Here is a 16,931-nt window from a genome sequence, read left to right as displayed (position 1 = left end):
TGGCAAGTGACATTTAATGGCATTACCATCGCTAAAACCCCCTATCAACCTCCTGGGGATCCATTGACCAGAAACTGAACTGGACTAGCCATATAAATACTGTGGCTACAAGAGCAGGTCAGAGGCTCGGAGTCCTGTAGTGAGTAACTCACCCCCTGACTCACCAAAGCCTGTCCACAATCTACAAGGCATAAGTCAGGAATGTGATGGAATACTTTCCACTTGCCTGGATGAGTGCAGCTCCAGCAACACTCTTGACAACATCCAGGACAAAGATGCCCACATCATTGGCACCCTTTCCACAAACATTCATTACTTCCACCACCAACATACAATGGCAGCAGTGTGTACCATCTACAAGATGCACTGCATGAACTCACCAAGGCTCCTTAGGCAGCACCTTGCAAACCCACGACCACTACCATCTAGAAGGACAAGGGCAGCAGACACATGGGAACACAGCCACCTCGAAGTTCCTCTCTAAGCCATCCACCATCCTGACTTGGAAATATATCGCCGTTCCTTCACTGTTGCTGGTTCAAAATCCTGGCACTCCCTCCCTAACAGCACTGCGGGTGTACCTACACCACTTGGACTGCAGCGGTTCAAGAAGGCAGCTCACCACCACCTTCTCAAGGGCAATTGGGGATGAGCAATAAATGCTGGCCTAGTCAGCAACATCCACATCCCATTATTGAATAAAAGAAAATTCAGACACGAAGATATAAGTTCACAATTGCTCCCATCTATAGCAAATGTGGGAAAAGGTGAACTTGTCTAATTTGACAGGAAGAATTGAAAAGCAGAATATTATTTGAATGGAGAGAGATTGCAGAACTCTATGTTGCAGAGAGATCTAGAGCAAGTAATTTGGAAGGCAAATGAAACGTTTTTGTTTATTGCAAGGGGAATCAAATATCAAAGTAGGGAAGTGTTGTTACAGATGTACCAGGCCTTAGTGAGACCTCATCTGGAGTACCGTGTAGTTTTGGTCTCATTTAAGGATACAATTGTATTAGAAGTAGCTCAAAAAGGGTTAACTTGACTGATTCTTGAGATGAAGGGGTTATCTTATGAGGAAAGGTTGAGCAGGTTAGGCATTGGAGTTATGCCCATTGGAGTTTAGAAGAACGAGAGGCCATTTTATTGAAATATGTAAGATCCTGAGGGGGCTTGACAGGGTCGATGCTGGGGGGATTTTTCCCCTTGTGGGGAAGGATAGAACTAGGGGGCACAGTTTAAAATTAGAGGTCTCCCATTTAAGACTGAGGTGATGTGAAATGTTTTATCTCAGTGGGTCATTAGTCTGTGGAGTTCTTTTCTGTAAAAAGCTGCAGAAGCCGGGTCATTGAATATATTCAATGCTGAGTTAGACAGATTTTTGACCGACAAGGGAGTCAAGGATGGTGGGAATGGACAGAAAAATGGAGTTGATGTCACAACCAGATCAACCATGATCTTAACAAATTGCGGAGCAGGCTTGAGGGACCGAATGGCCTACTCCTGTTCCTATTTCTCATATTCTTGTGCTGGCATGTCAGTCAATAAGTAGATCTTATTAGATCACTTGTTTCAAACTTTGACCTGACCCCATCAGGAGAACCGTGTTCAGTTGTGGGCACCACACCTCAGGAAGGATGTTAGCTATGGTAGCTAGAATGCTACCGGAGCTTAGGGGGTTAAACTGCGAAAACTGGTTGTATAAGCTTGTATTCTCTTGAGTATAAAAGATTGAGGAATGATCTGATTGACAAGTTTAAAATATTAAAATAATTCAATAGGTTAGGTAAGGAAGAACCATTTTGTCTGGCGGAGGAATCAAGAATGAGGGAGTCCTAACCTCAAAATTACATCCAGGCCATTCAGGTATGACTAAAGTTGATTGGCAAAACAGCCAAAAAAAGTGAGATGAGGAAAAAAGTTTTTACGCAGCGCATGGTTAGGATCTGGAAGTGTGACTTAGCTAGTCCCGCTCACCTGCCCTTTCCCTGTAGTCTGGCAAATTTTTTTTTCTCTTCAGGTGCTTATCCAATTCCACTTTGAAAGGCACAATTTAATCTGCCTCCATTTGCACTGTCAAGCAGTGCATTCTATATCCTAACCACTCACGGCATAAGAGTGTTTCCTCATGCTGCTTTTGGTTCTTTTGCCAATCACCTTAAATCAGTGTCCTCTAGTTCTCATCCCTTCTGCCAATGGGAACAGGGTTTCTCCCTATCTCCTCTATCCAAGCCCCTCATGATTTTGAACACTTCTTTCAAATCTCCCCTCAACCTTCTCTTCTCCAAGGAGAACAGCCCCAGCTTCTCCAAAATATCTGAAGTCCCTTTCTTGCGTCTCTTTATTGCCTGTAAATTCTACCGCCTGTATTTGCAAACTAAGACAACTTAGTCAAAAAATTGGCCTTAGTGTGATATTCTTTTAATACTATACAAGACAATACTAAACCAGGAGGTTTCAGCAGCAGAGAAACCGAACTAGTAACATCAAAGAAAGAGATGCCAGCTTGCAACATATATTATTTACTTAATCGGTTTGAATCTGAGCTGGAACATACTGCAGTAAAAATATATACCTACACTACCTGGAGAATCCTGAATCCAGTTGCACGCAGATTATAATCTACAATACAGTGGTACAAATAACAGTATGATACAAAATAGTTACAGGCAGATTAATGTAATCATGACTGTAAAGATTCAGAAAAGGTTAACGCCACAGAGCTGTTAGTAACAGTGTGGCAAGTACAGGCCCTGGCGCCTGTGTCACGAGAACGTTGCAGGACTGAGAGGAAGCACTTCAAGTTATCTCGGGCAAGGGGTGAGGTCGGGCCTGGCTGGCTGTCCCTCGCTGCGTTGACAGCTGCTTGCTGAGGGTCACTTCTCCAGCTGGTGAGGGGAGCTGAACGCTTCGTAGACATTGGCAGCAAAGTCCTTCACCTGGTCCATCAGCAGCAGGTCCTGGGCAGCAATGAAAGCAGAGAGTCAGCGACAACATGCATTTATACAGCAACCCCCGCTGCACCCCCACCTTTTAACATTGAAAACCGCCCCAATGTCCTTTCAAGGGGGAACAATCAGATACAGAGGTCAGGCAAGAGGAGCAATTAGGAGGGATGCCCTAAAGCTGGGTCAAAGAGGTGACTTTTAAAGGAGACGGGATGGAGAGAATTCCATATCATGGGTCCAAGGTGGCTGAAGACACAGTCCCCAATAATGGAACAAAGGTGGGGGTGGGGGAATGCAGAAGAGGTCAGAATTGAAGAAATAAAGAATCCATGGGGGGGAGGGGTTATAGGGCTGGAGGAGCTTACACAGATTGGAGGAGGCAAAGCCACGAAGAGATCTGAATGTAAAAATGAGAATTTCAAATTGGAGACATGAGGGAATGGAAAGATAATGCAGTTCCACTCGAGAGAAAGGGAAAAAGATTGGGGTGGAGGTGGCCTATTCTCTTTCTACAGCAAGTAGGTATCAGGTATAGGCTCCAATTTCATCTTCCTTGTTTGTTCCAGGTTTTCTTACTTTAACACATATGGTTTCTGACTCTGCAATGTGGTGGTCAGCACCAGAGCTTTAATTCAGAGTTCCACAGAGCGGAGCTTTGATCCAATGCTGTGCGATAGACAACAACTGGCCCAAGCATGGTAGGTCAGTGGGAAATCAAACAGAGGGCAAGATCCAGGTCATATCAAATAGAAAAGACATGACCTTAAAAACAGGAATCACAGGCAAAGGCCATGACAAACAGTGGAATACAACCTTGGTTGAAAAGAGTAAGAAAGATGACAAAACAAGCTGAGGAATAATGTTTAAGTGGCACCAAGATTGTAACCTGTAGATTGTAGGAGAAAGGGGAGCAAGAGGTAAGAAGTTCTAGAATTTTCAAGATCCAGGAAATAATGAATTAGAGATGATGGGAAATCAGGGAAATGGTTGTAGCGCGGTGAGAATATCGGGGAACCGATTGTGACTCAGTGAGAATATCAGGGAACCGATTGTAACATAGTGAGAATGTCAGGGAGCTGATTGTAGCGCAGTGAGAATATCGGAGAAAAGATTGTAGCGCGGTGAGAATATCGGGGGAAAGATTGTAGCGCGGTGAGAATATCGGGGGAAAGATTGTAGCGCGGTGAGAATATCGGGGGAAAGATTGTAGCGCGGTGAGAATATCGGGGGAAAGATTGTAGCGCGGTGAGAATATCGGGGGAAAGATTGTAGCGCGGTGAGAATATCGGGGGAAAGATTGTAGCGCGGTGAGAATATCGGAGAAAAGATTGTAGCGCGGTGAGAATATCGGAGAAAAGATTGTAGCGCGGTGAGAATATCGGAGAAAAGATTGTAGCGCGGTGAGAAAATCGGGGGAAAGATTTGTAGCGCGGTGAGAATATCGGGGGAAAGATTGTAGCGCGGTGAGAATATCGGGGGAAAGATTGTAGCGCGGTGAGAATATCAAGGAACCGATTGTAGCGCGGCGAGAATATCAGGGAACCGATTGTAACGCAGTGAGAATATCAGGGAAACAATTGTAACGCAGTGAGAATATCGGGGAAACAATTGTAACGCAGTGAGAATATCGGGGAAACAATTGTAACGCAGTGAGAATATCGGGGAAACAATTGTAACGCAGTGAGAATATCGGGGAAACAATTGTAACGCAGTGAGAATATCGGGGAAACAATTGTAACGCAGTGAGAATATCGGGGAAACAATTGTAACGCAGTGAGAATATCGGGGAAATAATTGTAACGCAGTGAGAATATCAGGGAAACAATTGTAACGCAGTGAGAATATCGGGGAAATAATTGTAACGCAGTGAGAATATCAGGGAAACAATTGTAACGCAGTGAGAATATCGGGGAAACAATTGTAACGCAGTGAGAATATCAGGGAAACAATTGTAACGCAGTGAGAATATCAGGGAAATAATTGTAACGCAGTGAGAATATCGGGGAAACAATTGTAACGCAGTGAGAATATCAGGGAAACAATTGTAACGCAGTGAGAATATCGGGGAAACAATTGTAACGCAGTGAGAATATCAGGGAAACAATTGTAACGCAGTGAGAATATCGGGGAAACAATTGTAACGCAGTGAGAATATCAGGGAAACAATTGTAACGCAGTGAGAATATCGGGGAAATAATTGTAACGCAGTGAGAATATCGGGGAACTGATTGTCATGCAGTGAGAATATCAGGGAAAAAATTGTGACACAGTGAAAATATCAGGAAAACGATTGTAGCGCGGTGAGAATACAGGGAGCAGGGGAACTGCATCTACAAAATGACTAACACTCACCTGAACAAAATGGCTGGGTGTCTCACTGCAGGTCGAATGTATCTGCCCATTAATAATCGGGATGATTTTAGCGAGGGGAAGTCTAACGTTGGACAAGCTGCCAGGGCGACAAAAGAATGAACATGAAACAAGAGAGGAAATTGGTTGTTGATGAAACTGATTCTGGCAGTGGACCTTACTGTGTAATAAGTGTAAGAAGTGTAAGTGAGGAACTCTCAGACCTGTCTCTCAGCCCAGTTAAGTCACATATAGGGGCATAATCGGTCCAAGCCTACTGCTCTAAGGCACACCATCCCAGAATATCTGAATCATTGTGGACTGCCCCTTATAAAGAATGCAATCTAAAACCTGCAGAAGCTTGTCAGTGCCACCAATAATACTAATCTTCAACCAGCCAAAAACAAAATCCCCCTTTTACAGCCGAGTTCCGGAAGACCTGGGAGATCATCTGAGGTATTGATGATGACAAAGTGTAGAATCACAAACCCAAATCTTAGAAGCGTGAAAAGTGATTATGGGTTTAGATAGAGGATGGTGCATGTATGGAGTAGAGTGCTGGGTTGGAGCTAGGTGTATTGGGAAAAACAACTAGATACTCTTGTACAAAAGCAAAAGTACTGCGCATGTTGGAAATCTGAAATAACTGAAAATGCTGGAAATACGCGGCAGGCCAGGCAGCATCTGGGGCTGAAACGTAAACTAGGTTTCTCTCTCTGCAGCTGCTGCCGAGTATTCCCAGCATTTTTCTGTCTTTATTTCAGGTTTACAGCAGCCGCAGTGTTTAGCTTTTGTTGTTGGGGCACTGGTGGTTATGTTTGGCAGGGGATGGTGACTGAGAGGTGTGAAAGGCAGAGGTTTGGGGACTGGCCAAATGGATTTCTCCTGCGTGAGGCGAGTCTGGTTTTGACACTCGGAAGAACAGTGCCATGTTGCCGAGCGATTGGTTAAATAGTCCCTTCCCGCTCGGCACATTCCTGCAGCAGAGTGGGACTCTGCCGCAGCGCTGGGTTCTGGCCCCGGCAGGGTGCAGCTGTGTGCTGTCAGGGGAGGTTTCAGATGTGCGACCGTCAGGGCCACTGCTCCTGTCGATCCAAGGGAGGCTGTGCCAGCAGGTACGTTCATTTCCATCTCTTTCCTTGAAAAACTTTAATCAAAATATCCTCTCAAGGCTACCAGAATAATCAAGTAACTCATAAAATTGTACAGCAAAGGAGGAGGCCACTTGGCCCATTGTGCCTGTGCCAGTTCTTTCAATGAACTATTCAATACCTTGCAACCCTGAAAATGTTTCCTTTTCAAGTGCTTATCCAATTCCAATTCGGGATGGGCAGTAAATGTTGGCTGAGTCAATACCGCCCACATCCCGTGAATGAATAAAAGACAAAATTCCCTTTTGAAAGGGAAGAAATCTGCTTCCAGCACCTGTTCAGGCAATGCATTCCAGATCATAAGGTAAAAACATTTCTCATTTCCCCCTCTAGTTCTTTTGCCAGTTATCTTAAAGCTGGTGCCCTCAGGTTACTGACCCTCCTGCCAGTGGAAATAATTCGCCCCTATTTAATTTTTCAAAACCCCTCACAATTTTTAACACTCTAGTAAATATCCTCTTAACCTTCCCTGCTCCAGGGAGAACGATCCCAATTTCTCCAGTCCCTCCAGACAACTGAAGACCTTCATCCCTGGTGTCATTCCAGTAAATCTCTGCCCCCTCTCCAAGGCCTTGACATTCTTCCTAAAGTGTGGCGCCCAGGAACAGACACATGTGCTGCAGCTGAGGCCAGTCCGGTGATTTATAAAAGGTTCAGTGCAACTTCTTTGTTTTTGTAATCTAAACTAAAGCAAGGTTTCTGTGTACCGGTAGCTCTAGCCACATTTCTCCTGCTCTCACCTCCCGAATGGCGCATTGTGCTGCAACGGGGGATGCACTGACCTGCTGATCCTTCCGTTTTGAATCATTTCCTGTTCTGTTGGCTTGAAGAACTCTGCCACGTTGTCCAGCAGTCGGCTAAATCCCCGATTCAAGCAGGAATTTAAAACCGTGTTGAAGTCTGGACTGTAACATATATACAAAGTAATAGATAGTTAACAATCATATTTACTTTTAGCTTTTATTCAGTTTGTTAGAATTAACATGGAGGTGAACAATAGGAAGTGGGAGAGGTCATCGCTGCTCAGCTTAGTGTGAGCCAAGCGGGATGAAATTCAGCTCAGTTACTTTTCGGACAGTAATTCAGCTGAATTTCCCCGCTCCCTGTGAGAAATCAGCAGCACTGTTCATCTGGAAGCCCCTCAGTTAGAAAGAAGACAACTGAAGGGTGTAGAGTTTAACCTGACAGCATACACCTAAGAATGGGTTACATTATTAAAACTATGATGATAAAGAATATTTGTTACATATAGTGCAGGGCCATTAATTTACCAGTTAATTGGGGGCTGGTTAGTGCCACAAAAATGCCTCTTTAGTTTTGAAAAATGACTTTAAGAAATACTTTCAACTGACTGGAAATTTGGTACTTTAAAAAATGAGACAGCAAACTGCTATAAAATGTGAGGCCACCTTCCAAGGTGAAGGTCAGAAAAGCAAACAAGAAACCTCTCTGAAAGGAACTGTGAAAAGAGAAATTTCAAAGGAAACTGACAGACCTCAAACCCAACACTCCAAAGAAGGGATTAAAAATGCAAAGTGCTGAATTTTAATCAACAGTAAAGGCAATGTGAACTGCTAACCAGCCAGATACACCCAACAGAAACTCAAACCCTCCCTGCGGAGGACAAAAATAACCTTCTGATGAAGAGTCATTCGGACTCGAAACGTTAACTGTATCCCTCTCCGCAGATGCTGTCAGACCTGCTGAGTTTTTCCAGGTATTTTTGTTTTTGTTCTAGATTTCTAGCATCCGCAGTATTTTGCTTTTAACAAAATAACCTAATCCTGTTGGTTTCTACTATCTTGAAATGTGTCAAAAGTTTCTGAGATGAAAGATCAAGGTGTGAGATTACTTGTTCTACAACAATGGCTGCAAGACACGTTAATTGAATTCCTTTTTGGGAATATACAGACAGGAGGTTTTTAAGAACTGTTTTTGTTAAGCTAGACACAAAGAGAAGTCATCGTAGTCATTTGGAAAACCTGAAGGGAGCAGTAAGGAATCTTTCTCTCTCTTAAGTTAAGAAAAGCCCTATCTCTACAGTGTGAAAATCCAACCCAAGAGATAGCGACTGTCTATCGAAAAGAACCTCAGGAAAAACCCACTGATTTCTGGGAGACGGATCACGGATTTAAAAGGAAGGAAGCCGTCTCCAGCAAAGTGCAGCTACCTGGACTTCATCACCTGGATTTTGCCTGGACTTCAACACCTGGATTTTAAAGGGAACCAGCTAACTTCAAACAGCCATAACATTCAACAATCCACACTTCAAGGACAAGCAAAGGACTTAATTGCATCTTCTTTTAACTTTTATTTGGACTCGTAAACTGAACTTTTCTTGCTTCTGATACCTGTGTATTGTTGTGCCTTTTATTATTTTCTTCAGGTTTACTAGTTACTAAATTTGGTCTTTCTTTGACTCAAGAAAACCTGGTTTGATTGGCTCCTTATTAAAAAGTAAAAGGCATCCAAGGGGAAGAGAAATTGAAAAAATCTTTGTTGCGACGAAACGAGGCTGAAGAAAGCCCCCTCCTCACCGGGTTGTAACGTTAGTGATTAGTGCTTATTATGGTTTATCCATGCTGCTGCTTTGATTAGTTTGGCCAGGATCAGTTGCCCTCTCGTGCCATGCCCAAGTGATCATTCTCCAGGTAGAAGCCTGGAGAGAGAGTGTCAGCTCGATTTACATGACCTCGATTTGAATGTGATCTTAGTCACGTGTCAGTGGAACTCGGCTAACTTAAAACAGGCTAGGCTGTGTCTCTCTGTCATGGCATCATAGCAGGAGATAGGGCACTGATCCACTTCCACTGAAAATCCCCATCTGCAGTGTAAGGCAGGGTAAGCAGAAACCTGGTATTCCTCCCTACCACCATCAGGTAACCCTGCAGTCTCTAATTAATGAGAACGCCACTCCTGCGCTGGTCCCAATCCCAATCCCGATGTCCTGGTCAGACTTCAACAGCTGAAAAAACTCAATGCTGTCAGAGTGGAAACTGAATTTAGCTTCCTCAGCTGTCCCTCATACAGACCTTTCCAGCATATCTCTAGTTTCATTTAGAAGTTTCAGTGTGGTTACATCTTTCTCTGTCAAACCACAGGCCTGTGGAAAAAAAATGATAGAAATTTCAGCGATTAATCTCATATTAGACTCCGCGCCTTAGCACAAACCTAGCAAAGAGCTAGCGAGGGAGGAGAATGGCTGAGGAAATAGCAGCTGCCAAGCTGCTCCCTGGCCTCTACTGATGGCAGATGCAGTACGTGTGAATGGGATTAGCCAGTAGGAAATGGGGTGCTTGGGACTGATGCTAAAGAGCCAGGGGCATTTTTTTCCATCGGCTAATCACTTGCTCTCCCAATTCCTTTGGCTGTCTATCACTTCTCTATATAATGCTTCTTGGTCCTGGTCTTGTTGTGAGAAACAAGAATTGGGGGATACTACTAAGAAGGACAGCCATATCTTAGCTTCCCTCACTCTCAAGAAAACTAATTGTTGAATTGATGACGGGGTCTTGAAACCGTTGCGGGTTAGGTTGTCTTGGCTGAACAGGACAGTAGAGAGAGAACGTGATGTGGATTCACACTGAGCCAGAAGGCTACCTTCTGTCACAGCGAGTGCCAGACAGCATGCCCCCGAGGAATGAGAGTTTGGGTGCCAATGAAGCTGCGTTGTTGGTTTGTATAAAACCATACTGCCAGCTCCCAGTGCCGATGCACAGCAGCAGAGTTGGCAGGACAGAGGCCCAAACCAAATGGTTTTCCAGCTCAAGGGGAGAGCCGAGTAGCAAATGATGCTAGGGACCAGGAGGAGATAGCCAAAGGTGACTCTCCTGCTGTTCCTTACAGCTGGTTTCAGAGTCGAGATAGAGGAAGAGGCCACCCACCCGTGGAATACTAGACGCTGAGATGTCAGTAAAAGGGAATAAATAAAAGTGCCTTTGTGATAAAATGTTAATGGCACTGTCCAGAGCGTAGCTGACTCACACAGGCCGAGAAAGACTCAGCTTCCATCCTCGGTCAGTCTGTACAGAGTCCGATGTTGGGTTGTCTGGATTAGGAAGAGGCAAACTGGCTAGGGTTCCCACTTTTGACTGCTATCCAATCAAGTCGGGCCGGAAGCTAATGGTGGGCTGCAACTCCACAGCGAGGTTTATGCAGTGGAATAGCCTTCTGACAATCGGCCACTGAGGCTGACAAATGCACAATAGCAAGTCAAGTGATGGACTAGAGGGCTGTGCCCTAGCAAAGAGCTAGCAAGGGAGGAGAATAACTGAGGAAATAGAGAGCGGTCTTGCAGCAAGCTGTCCTGATCGGTACCCGATTGGCGTTAGTGCTCGTTTACAGAGTCAAACCGTACCTGGGAGGCTAAGGTGCTCTCCTCATTGGGAATTAAATACCAACACAGCGGGGAGCTGGTGGTGCCTGTTTCTGGCTCACCAGGCTGACCGCGGTACTCTACCAGCTGCCGGATTTCACCCAGATACCGTTCCAGCTCCTGCAGTGACATACACTGCTTCAGGGACACACTGTGTGGAGAAACAAAGTGGGCATTAGAACTCAGGCACATGTACAAGACACATGTACAAGACACAGCTCACAAAGAACTACACGCAGTTGTATTACATAGACTCACGACGTCTTTACAGCACAGAAACGGGTGTTTATGCTCCATCCCTCTTCATTTCAGTCTTTGAATATACCTTCTATTTCTTTAGGAACATAGAACTTAGGAGCTGGAGTGGGTCACTTGGCCTTTCAAGTCTGTTCCACCATTCAGTAAGGTCATGGCTGATCTGTCTTTCTCTGACCCACGTGGATTTATCCAGCTTCCCTTTAAATGCATTTGGACAATTCACCTCGACCACTCCCTGTGGTCTCGCCTCTTTGTGTTACAAAGTTTCCCCTGAATCCCCCAGTGAATTTCAAGGGGAGATGGTGGCGTCGTGATAGTGTAACTGGACTAGTCATCCAGAGACAAAGGCTAATTAATCCTCCTGGGTTCAAATCCATGGCAGCTGGTGGAACTTGAAAGTCAAATAATAAAAGAATCTGGAATTGCGAGTTAATCTCAGTAATGGTGACCAGGAAACTATCACTGATTGTCTTAAAACAGAAACCCCACCTGGTTCAATAATGCCCTTTAGGAAAGGAAATCAGCTGTCGTTACCCGGTCTGGTCTACATGTGACTCCACAGCAATGTCATTGACGCTTAACTGCCCTCTGAAATAGCTTAGCAAGACACTTAGTTCAAAGGCAATTAGGGAAAGGCAACAGATGCTGGCCTTGCCAGTGATGCCCACATCCCATGAAGGAATAAATTAAAAAATTCTTTACAACCCCTAGTTTAGGTCTCCCTCACAAGTGATAGCATCTTTATGTCTTTCCTATCGAACCCTTTCATAATTTTAAAGGCCTCCATCAGGTCGGCCCTCCACCTTCTTCCTGGAGAGAAGAGCTTTAGCCTGTTCAGTCTTTCCTGAGAACTAGACCCTCTCAATTCTGGTATCCTGAAAATATTTTGTGCACCTTCTCCAGTGCCTCGATATCCTTTCTATAAAATATGGAGACCAGGGCTGTGCACAGTACGCCGAAAGTGGAATTTCCCCGGCCCCGTCACAGCGGGAACAGGTTGGAAAATGTGGCGAGCTGTTCAAAAATCCATTGGCCTCGGCAGGGCTGGAAAATCCCGCTGGTGGGAGGGGCCGTAAAACTCCCCCGTGGTCTAAACAGGTTTCTATAAAAGTTTAGCACAACTTTGCTGCCTTTCAATATATCACCATAGAAATTAACCCAGTGCTTTGTTTTTTTATGGCCTTCTTACCTTACATTGCCACTTTTAATGATTTATGTATCTGTACTCCTGTGAGTATATGGATATTTAGAAAGACCACAGGATGGGTGCAAATACAACTGTCTATTGGAGAGGGAAAATCATGAACAGACTACTGAAAAAAAACTTAATAGCAAGGGAGATCTTTGATTTCCATTACAGGTTGCCAATTCTGGCTGGACATATTCCTGGAGGTTGCATCGCTTGACCCTACTCTTCCATTAGCCCTGTTCAGTTAAACAGTCTTTATTCTCTCTAACTTCAATACATTTACAACTGACAAACAAAAATGTTCAAAGGAAAAACACTTCTTTAAAATGTCCCCATAATTTTGCTCGCAGCATTGTCCAGTAGAATGATGTTCAGCTCCTGGATGCACCAGGACAATCCAGCAGAGTTGGCAACCCAACCCAAGCTGGATTTTCCCTCCTTGTCTCAGTCAGGTGATGCTCGATGGTCCGGAAAGAAAGATGAAAATCTACTGCACTGCGTCATCACAGGAGGCCATTCTGCCATTCACCGTGATCATGGCTGCTCTGTAGCTTAAACTCCACCCACCTGCCTTGACCCCATGTCCCTTGTTGAGCAAAAATATATATCACTCTCAGCCTGTCTGAATTAAAACTGACATTAAAATAACAGCAACCAGGACATCTAGGCTGCTGTGACTCTCCTTTGCAAACAAGGGAAAGCTAGTGGAATTGTAATGCTTGCGAAATCTTATCTGAACATACAGATACTTTCGAAATCAACTTTCAGCAGGTTGTGATTTATCAGCCAGCCTGGGATTGAATGATGCAGCAGATTAATCCAACGTCTCTGGTATCCTTCCCAACATCACAAAAAATCAGATCGGCCTTTCAGACTTCCTACTTCATTGGCCGTGGCTCTGTGGGTAGTGCTCTCATCTCAGAGTTACAAGGTTGTGTCTGTAAGTGCCAGTCCAGAGGCTTCAGCACAACATCAAAGCTGACACTCCACTGCGGAGATACCGTCTTTCAGATGAGACGTTAAACCAAATCCCTATCTATCCCCTTAGGTACATGTAAAAGATCCAATGTCACTATTTTGCAGAAGAGCATTGGAGTTTTCCCTGGTGTCCTGGGCCAATGTTTAGCTCAATCAACATACAAAAACAGACTATCCGGTCATTATCTCATTGCTGTGTAAGAGCTTGCTGCATGTAAAGTGGCTGCTGCATTTCTTACATTACAACAATGACCGCACTGCATTGGCTGTAAAAGGCTTGGGATATCCCAGTGTTGTGACAGGTGATATTTAAATACAAGTTCTGTTGTTCAAGTCTTTTGTAAATGCAGGACAACGTGGAAATGGCTGAAATCAGAGTACGAGATTTGTGACTCCAGCCTGTTTGGGCACAGAAGCGGAATATTGCCAGGCGCCATTATATTTACCTTCCAATCACACTCTGCACAGCTTTCTTCACCACTGTAATCAGTTCGTTCAAACCTAAATACAAGAACAAAAACATCTATCATTAGAAACTCAGAGGTAGACCAGAGGTGCTTTCCAGCAGGCCAGACCTCAGTTGACAGCTCTCCCAGCATCAGCAATGGTCAGGGAAGGGGTTCTATCCATGGTGGCTGTGGGAGCTCCTGCTCCCATGGCTGTAGCGAGCCACTGCTGGAGATACCGGCAATGCTCCCAGCTGCCAACACACAGGGCCACTTTAACATGTCTGACTCAGCCTGGTCTAAACTCTCTCCTGAAATGCTTGGATAAATAAAGGAGAATTGCAATGATATCATTACCCTCTGCACCACCCCCAAAAAGATTACCATCAACACCAGACCTCACTCTCTGCCAAGGGATAGTTTGGTTGAGAGCTGCTGAGATTCAGTATTAAGGGCCCATATTCTCTGGACTTAAATGAGAGGTGGTTTCATTGCAACTTATAACATTGTTAATTGCTTAATGGGGTACAATTGGACAGACTTAGTCACCCTTGGCTGGAGCGTCTAGAACTAGGGGCATAATCTCAAGATTAGGAGTTGACCATTTACATACGAACAGATAATATCCCAGACACCACCAACGCCATCCCTGGGTATGTCCTGTCCCACCGGCAGGACAGAGCCAGCAGAGGTGGCAGCACAGTGGTATATAGTCGGGAAGAAGTTGCCTTGGGAGTCCTCAACATTGACGCCGGGCCCCATGAAGTCTCATGGCATCAGGTCAAACATGGGCAAGGAAACCTCCTGCTGATTACCTCGTACCGCCCTCCCTCAGCTGATGAATCAGTGCTCCTCCATGTTGAAAAAGGCAAAATACTGCGGATGCTGGAAATCTGAAACAAAAACAAAAAATGCTGGAAAAACTCAGCAGGTCTTGACAGCATCTGTGGAGAGATAGACAGAGTTCACGTTTCGAGTCCATATGACTCTTCTTCAGAACTAAAGAGAAGTAAAAACGATGAAATATATACTGTTTAAGGGGCAAACAGTATATATTTCACTATTTTTACTTTTCTTTAGTTCTGAAGAAGAGTCATACGGACTCGAAACGTTAACTCTGTCTATCTCTCCACAGATGCTGTCAGACCTGCTGAGTTTTTCCAGCACTTTTTGTTTTAGCTCCTCCATGTTGAACGCCACTTGGAGGAAGCACTGAGGGTGGCAAGGGTGCAGAATGCACTCTGGGTGGGGACTTCAATGTCCATCACCAAGAGTAGCTCAGTGGCACCGCTACTGACTGAGCTGGCCGAGTCCTAAAGGACATAGCTGCTAGACTGGGTCTGAGGCAGGTGGTGAGGGAGCCAACAAGAGGGAAAAACATACTTGACCTCATCTTCACCAACCTGCCTGCCGCAGGTGCATCTGTCCATGACAGTATCGGTAGGAGTGACCACCGCACAGTCGTTGTGGAGATGAAATCCCGCCTTCACATTGAGGATAGTCTCCATCGTGTTGTGTGGCACTACCGCCGTGCTAAATGGGGTAGATTTCAAACAGATCTAGCAACTCAAGACTGGGTATCCATGTGGCGCTGTGGGCCATCAGCAGCAGCAGAATTGTACTCAGCCACAATCTGTAACCTCATGGCCCGGCATATCCCCCACTCTACCATTACCAACAAGCCAGGGGATCAACCCTGGTTCAATGAAGAGTGCAGGAGGGCATGCCAGGAGCAGCACCAGGCATACCTAAAAATGAGGTGTTAACCTGGTGAAGCTATAACACAGGACTACTTGCGTGCCAAACAGCATAAGCAGACAAGGCTAGCGAGTCTACAACCAATGGATCAGATCTAAGCTCTGCAGTCCTGCCACATCCAGTTGCGAATGGTGGTGGACAATTAAACAACTCACTGGAGGAGGATGCTCCACAAATATCCCCATCCTCAATGACGGAGAAGCCCAGCACATCAGTGCAAAAGATAAGGCTGAAGCATTTGCTACAATCTTCTGCCAGAAGTGCTGAGTGGATGATCCATCTCAGCCTCCTCCAGAGGTCCCCAGTATCACAGATGCCAATCTTCAGCTAATTTGATTCACTCCACGTGATATCAAGAAATGGCTGAAGGCACTGGACACTGCAAAGGCTATGGGCCCTGACAATATTCCAGCAATAGTACTGAAGACTTGTGCTCCAGAACTTGCCGCGCCCCTAGCCAAGCTGTTCCAGTACAGCTATAACACTGGCATCTACCCGGCTATGTGGAAAATTGCCCAGGTATGTCCTGTACACAAAAAGGACAAATCCAACCTAGCTAATTACTGCCCCATCAGTCTACCCTCCATCATCAGTAAAGTAATGGAAGGGGTCATCAACAGTGCTATCAAGCGGCACTTGCTTAGCAATAACCTGCTCACTGACGCCCAGTTTGGGTTCCACCAGGGCCACTCTGCTCCTGACCTCATTACAGCCTTGGTTCAAACATGGACAAAAGAGCTGAACTCCCGAGGTGAGATGAGAGTGACTGCACTTGACATCAAGGCAGCATTTGACCGAGTGTGGCATCCAGGAACCCTAGCAAAACTGGAGTCAATGGGAGTCAGGGGGAAAACTCTCTGCTGTTTGGAGTCATACCTAGCACAAAGGAAGATAGTTGTAGTTGTTGGAGGTCAGTCATCTCAGCTCCACGACATCGCTGCAGGAGTTCCTCACGGTAGTGTCCTCGGCCCAATCGTCTCCAGTTGCTTCATCAATGACCTTCCTTCCATCATAAGGTCAGAAGTGGGGATGTTCGCTGATGATTGCACAATGTTCAGCACCATTTGTGACTCCTCAGATACTGAAGCGGTCCATGTCCAAATGCAGCAAGACCTGGACAATATCCAGGCTTGGGCTGACAAGTGGCAAGTAACATTCGTGCCACACCCAAGTGTCAGGCAATGACCATCTCCAATAAGGCAGAATCCAACCATCGCCCCTTGATGTTCAATGGCATTAACATCACTGAATCCCCCACTATCAACATCCTGGGGGGTTACCATCGACCAGAAACTGAACTGGACTCACCATATAAATACTGTGGCTACACGAGCAGGTCAGAGGCTAGGAATTGTGCGACAAGTAACTCACCTCCACACACTCCAAAGCCTGTCCACCATCTACAGGCACAAGTCAGGAATGTGATGGAATACTCCCCACTTGTCTGGATGAGCGCAGCTCCCACAACACTCAGGAAGC

At 45.3% G+C, this 16,931-nt stretch overlaps 1 protein-coding gene across 1 annotated transcript in view; it reads right to left on the bottom strand.

The window, feature by feature from the left end:
• Positions 1–2,404: 2,404 nt before the first annotated feature.
• pex3 (peroxisomal biogenesis factor 3) overlaps positions 2,405–16,931 on the bottom strand; it is a 29,996-nt gene continuing 15,469 nt past the window's right edge. The window contains exons 7-12 of the mRNA XM_078557483.1: positions 13,695–13,749; positions 10,806–10,974; positions 9,481–9,551; positions 7,231–7,353; positions 5,301–5,397; positions 2,405–2,960 (exon numbers count right to left, since the gene is read on the bottom strand). Of these exons, the coding sequence (XP_078413609.1) occupies positions 2,877–2,960; positions 5,301–5,397; positions 7,231–7,353; positions 9,481–9,551; positions 10,806–10,974; positions 13,695–13,749 (599 nt within the window). The 3' untranslated portion in view covers positions 2,405–2,876. The remainder of the gene's footprint in view (positions 2,961–5,300; positions 5,398–7,230; positions 7,354–9,480; positions 9,552–10,805; positions 10,975–13,694; positions 13,750–16,931) is intronic.

This window comes from Cetorhinus maximus, chromosome 14 (genome assembly GCF_964194155.1).
Source record: "Cetorhinus maximus chromosome 14, sCetMax3.hap1.1, whole genome shotgun sequence".
Lineage (NCBI taxonomy): Eukaryota > Metazoa > Chordata > Chondrichthyes > Lamniformes > Cetorhinidae > Cetorhinus > Cetorhinus maximus.
This window is presented reverse-complemented; position numbering and strand designations above follow the sequence as displayed.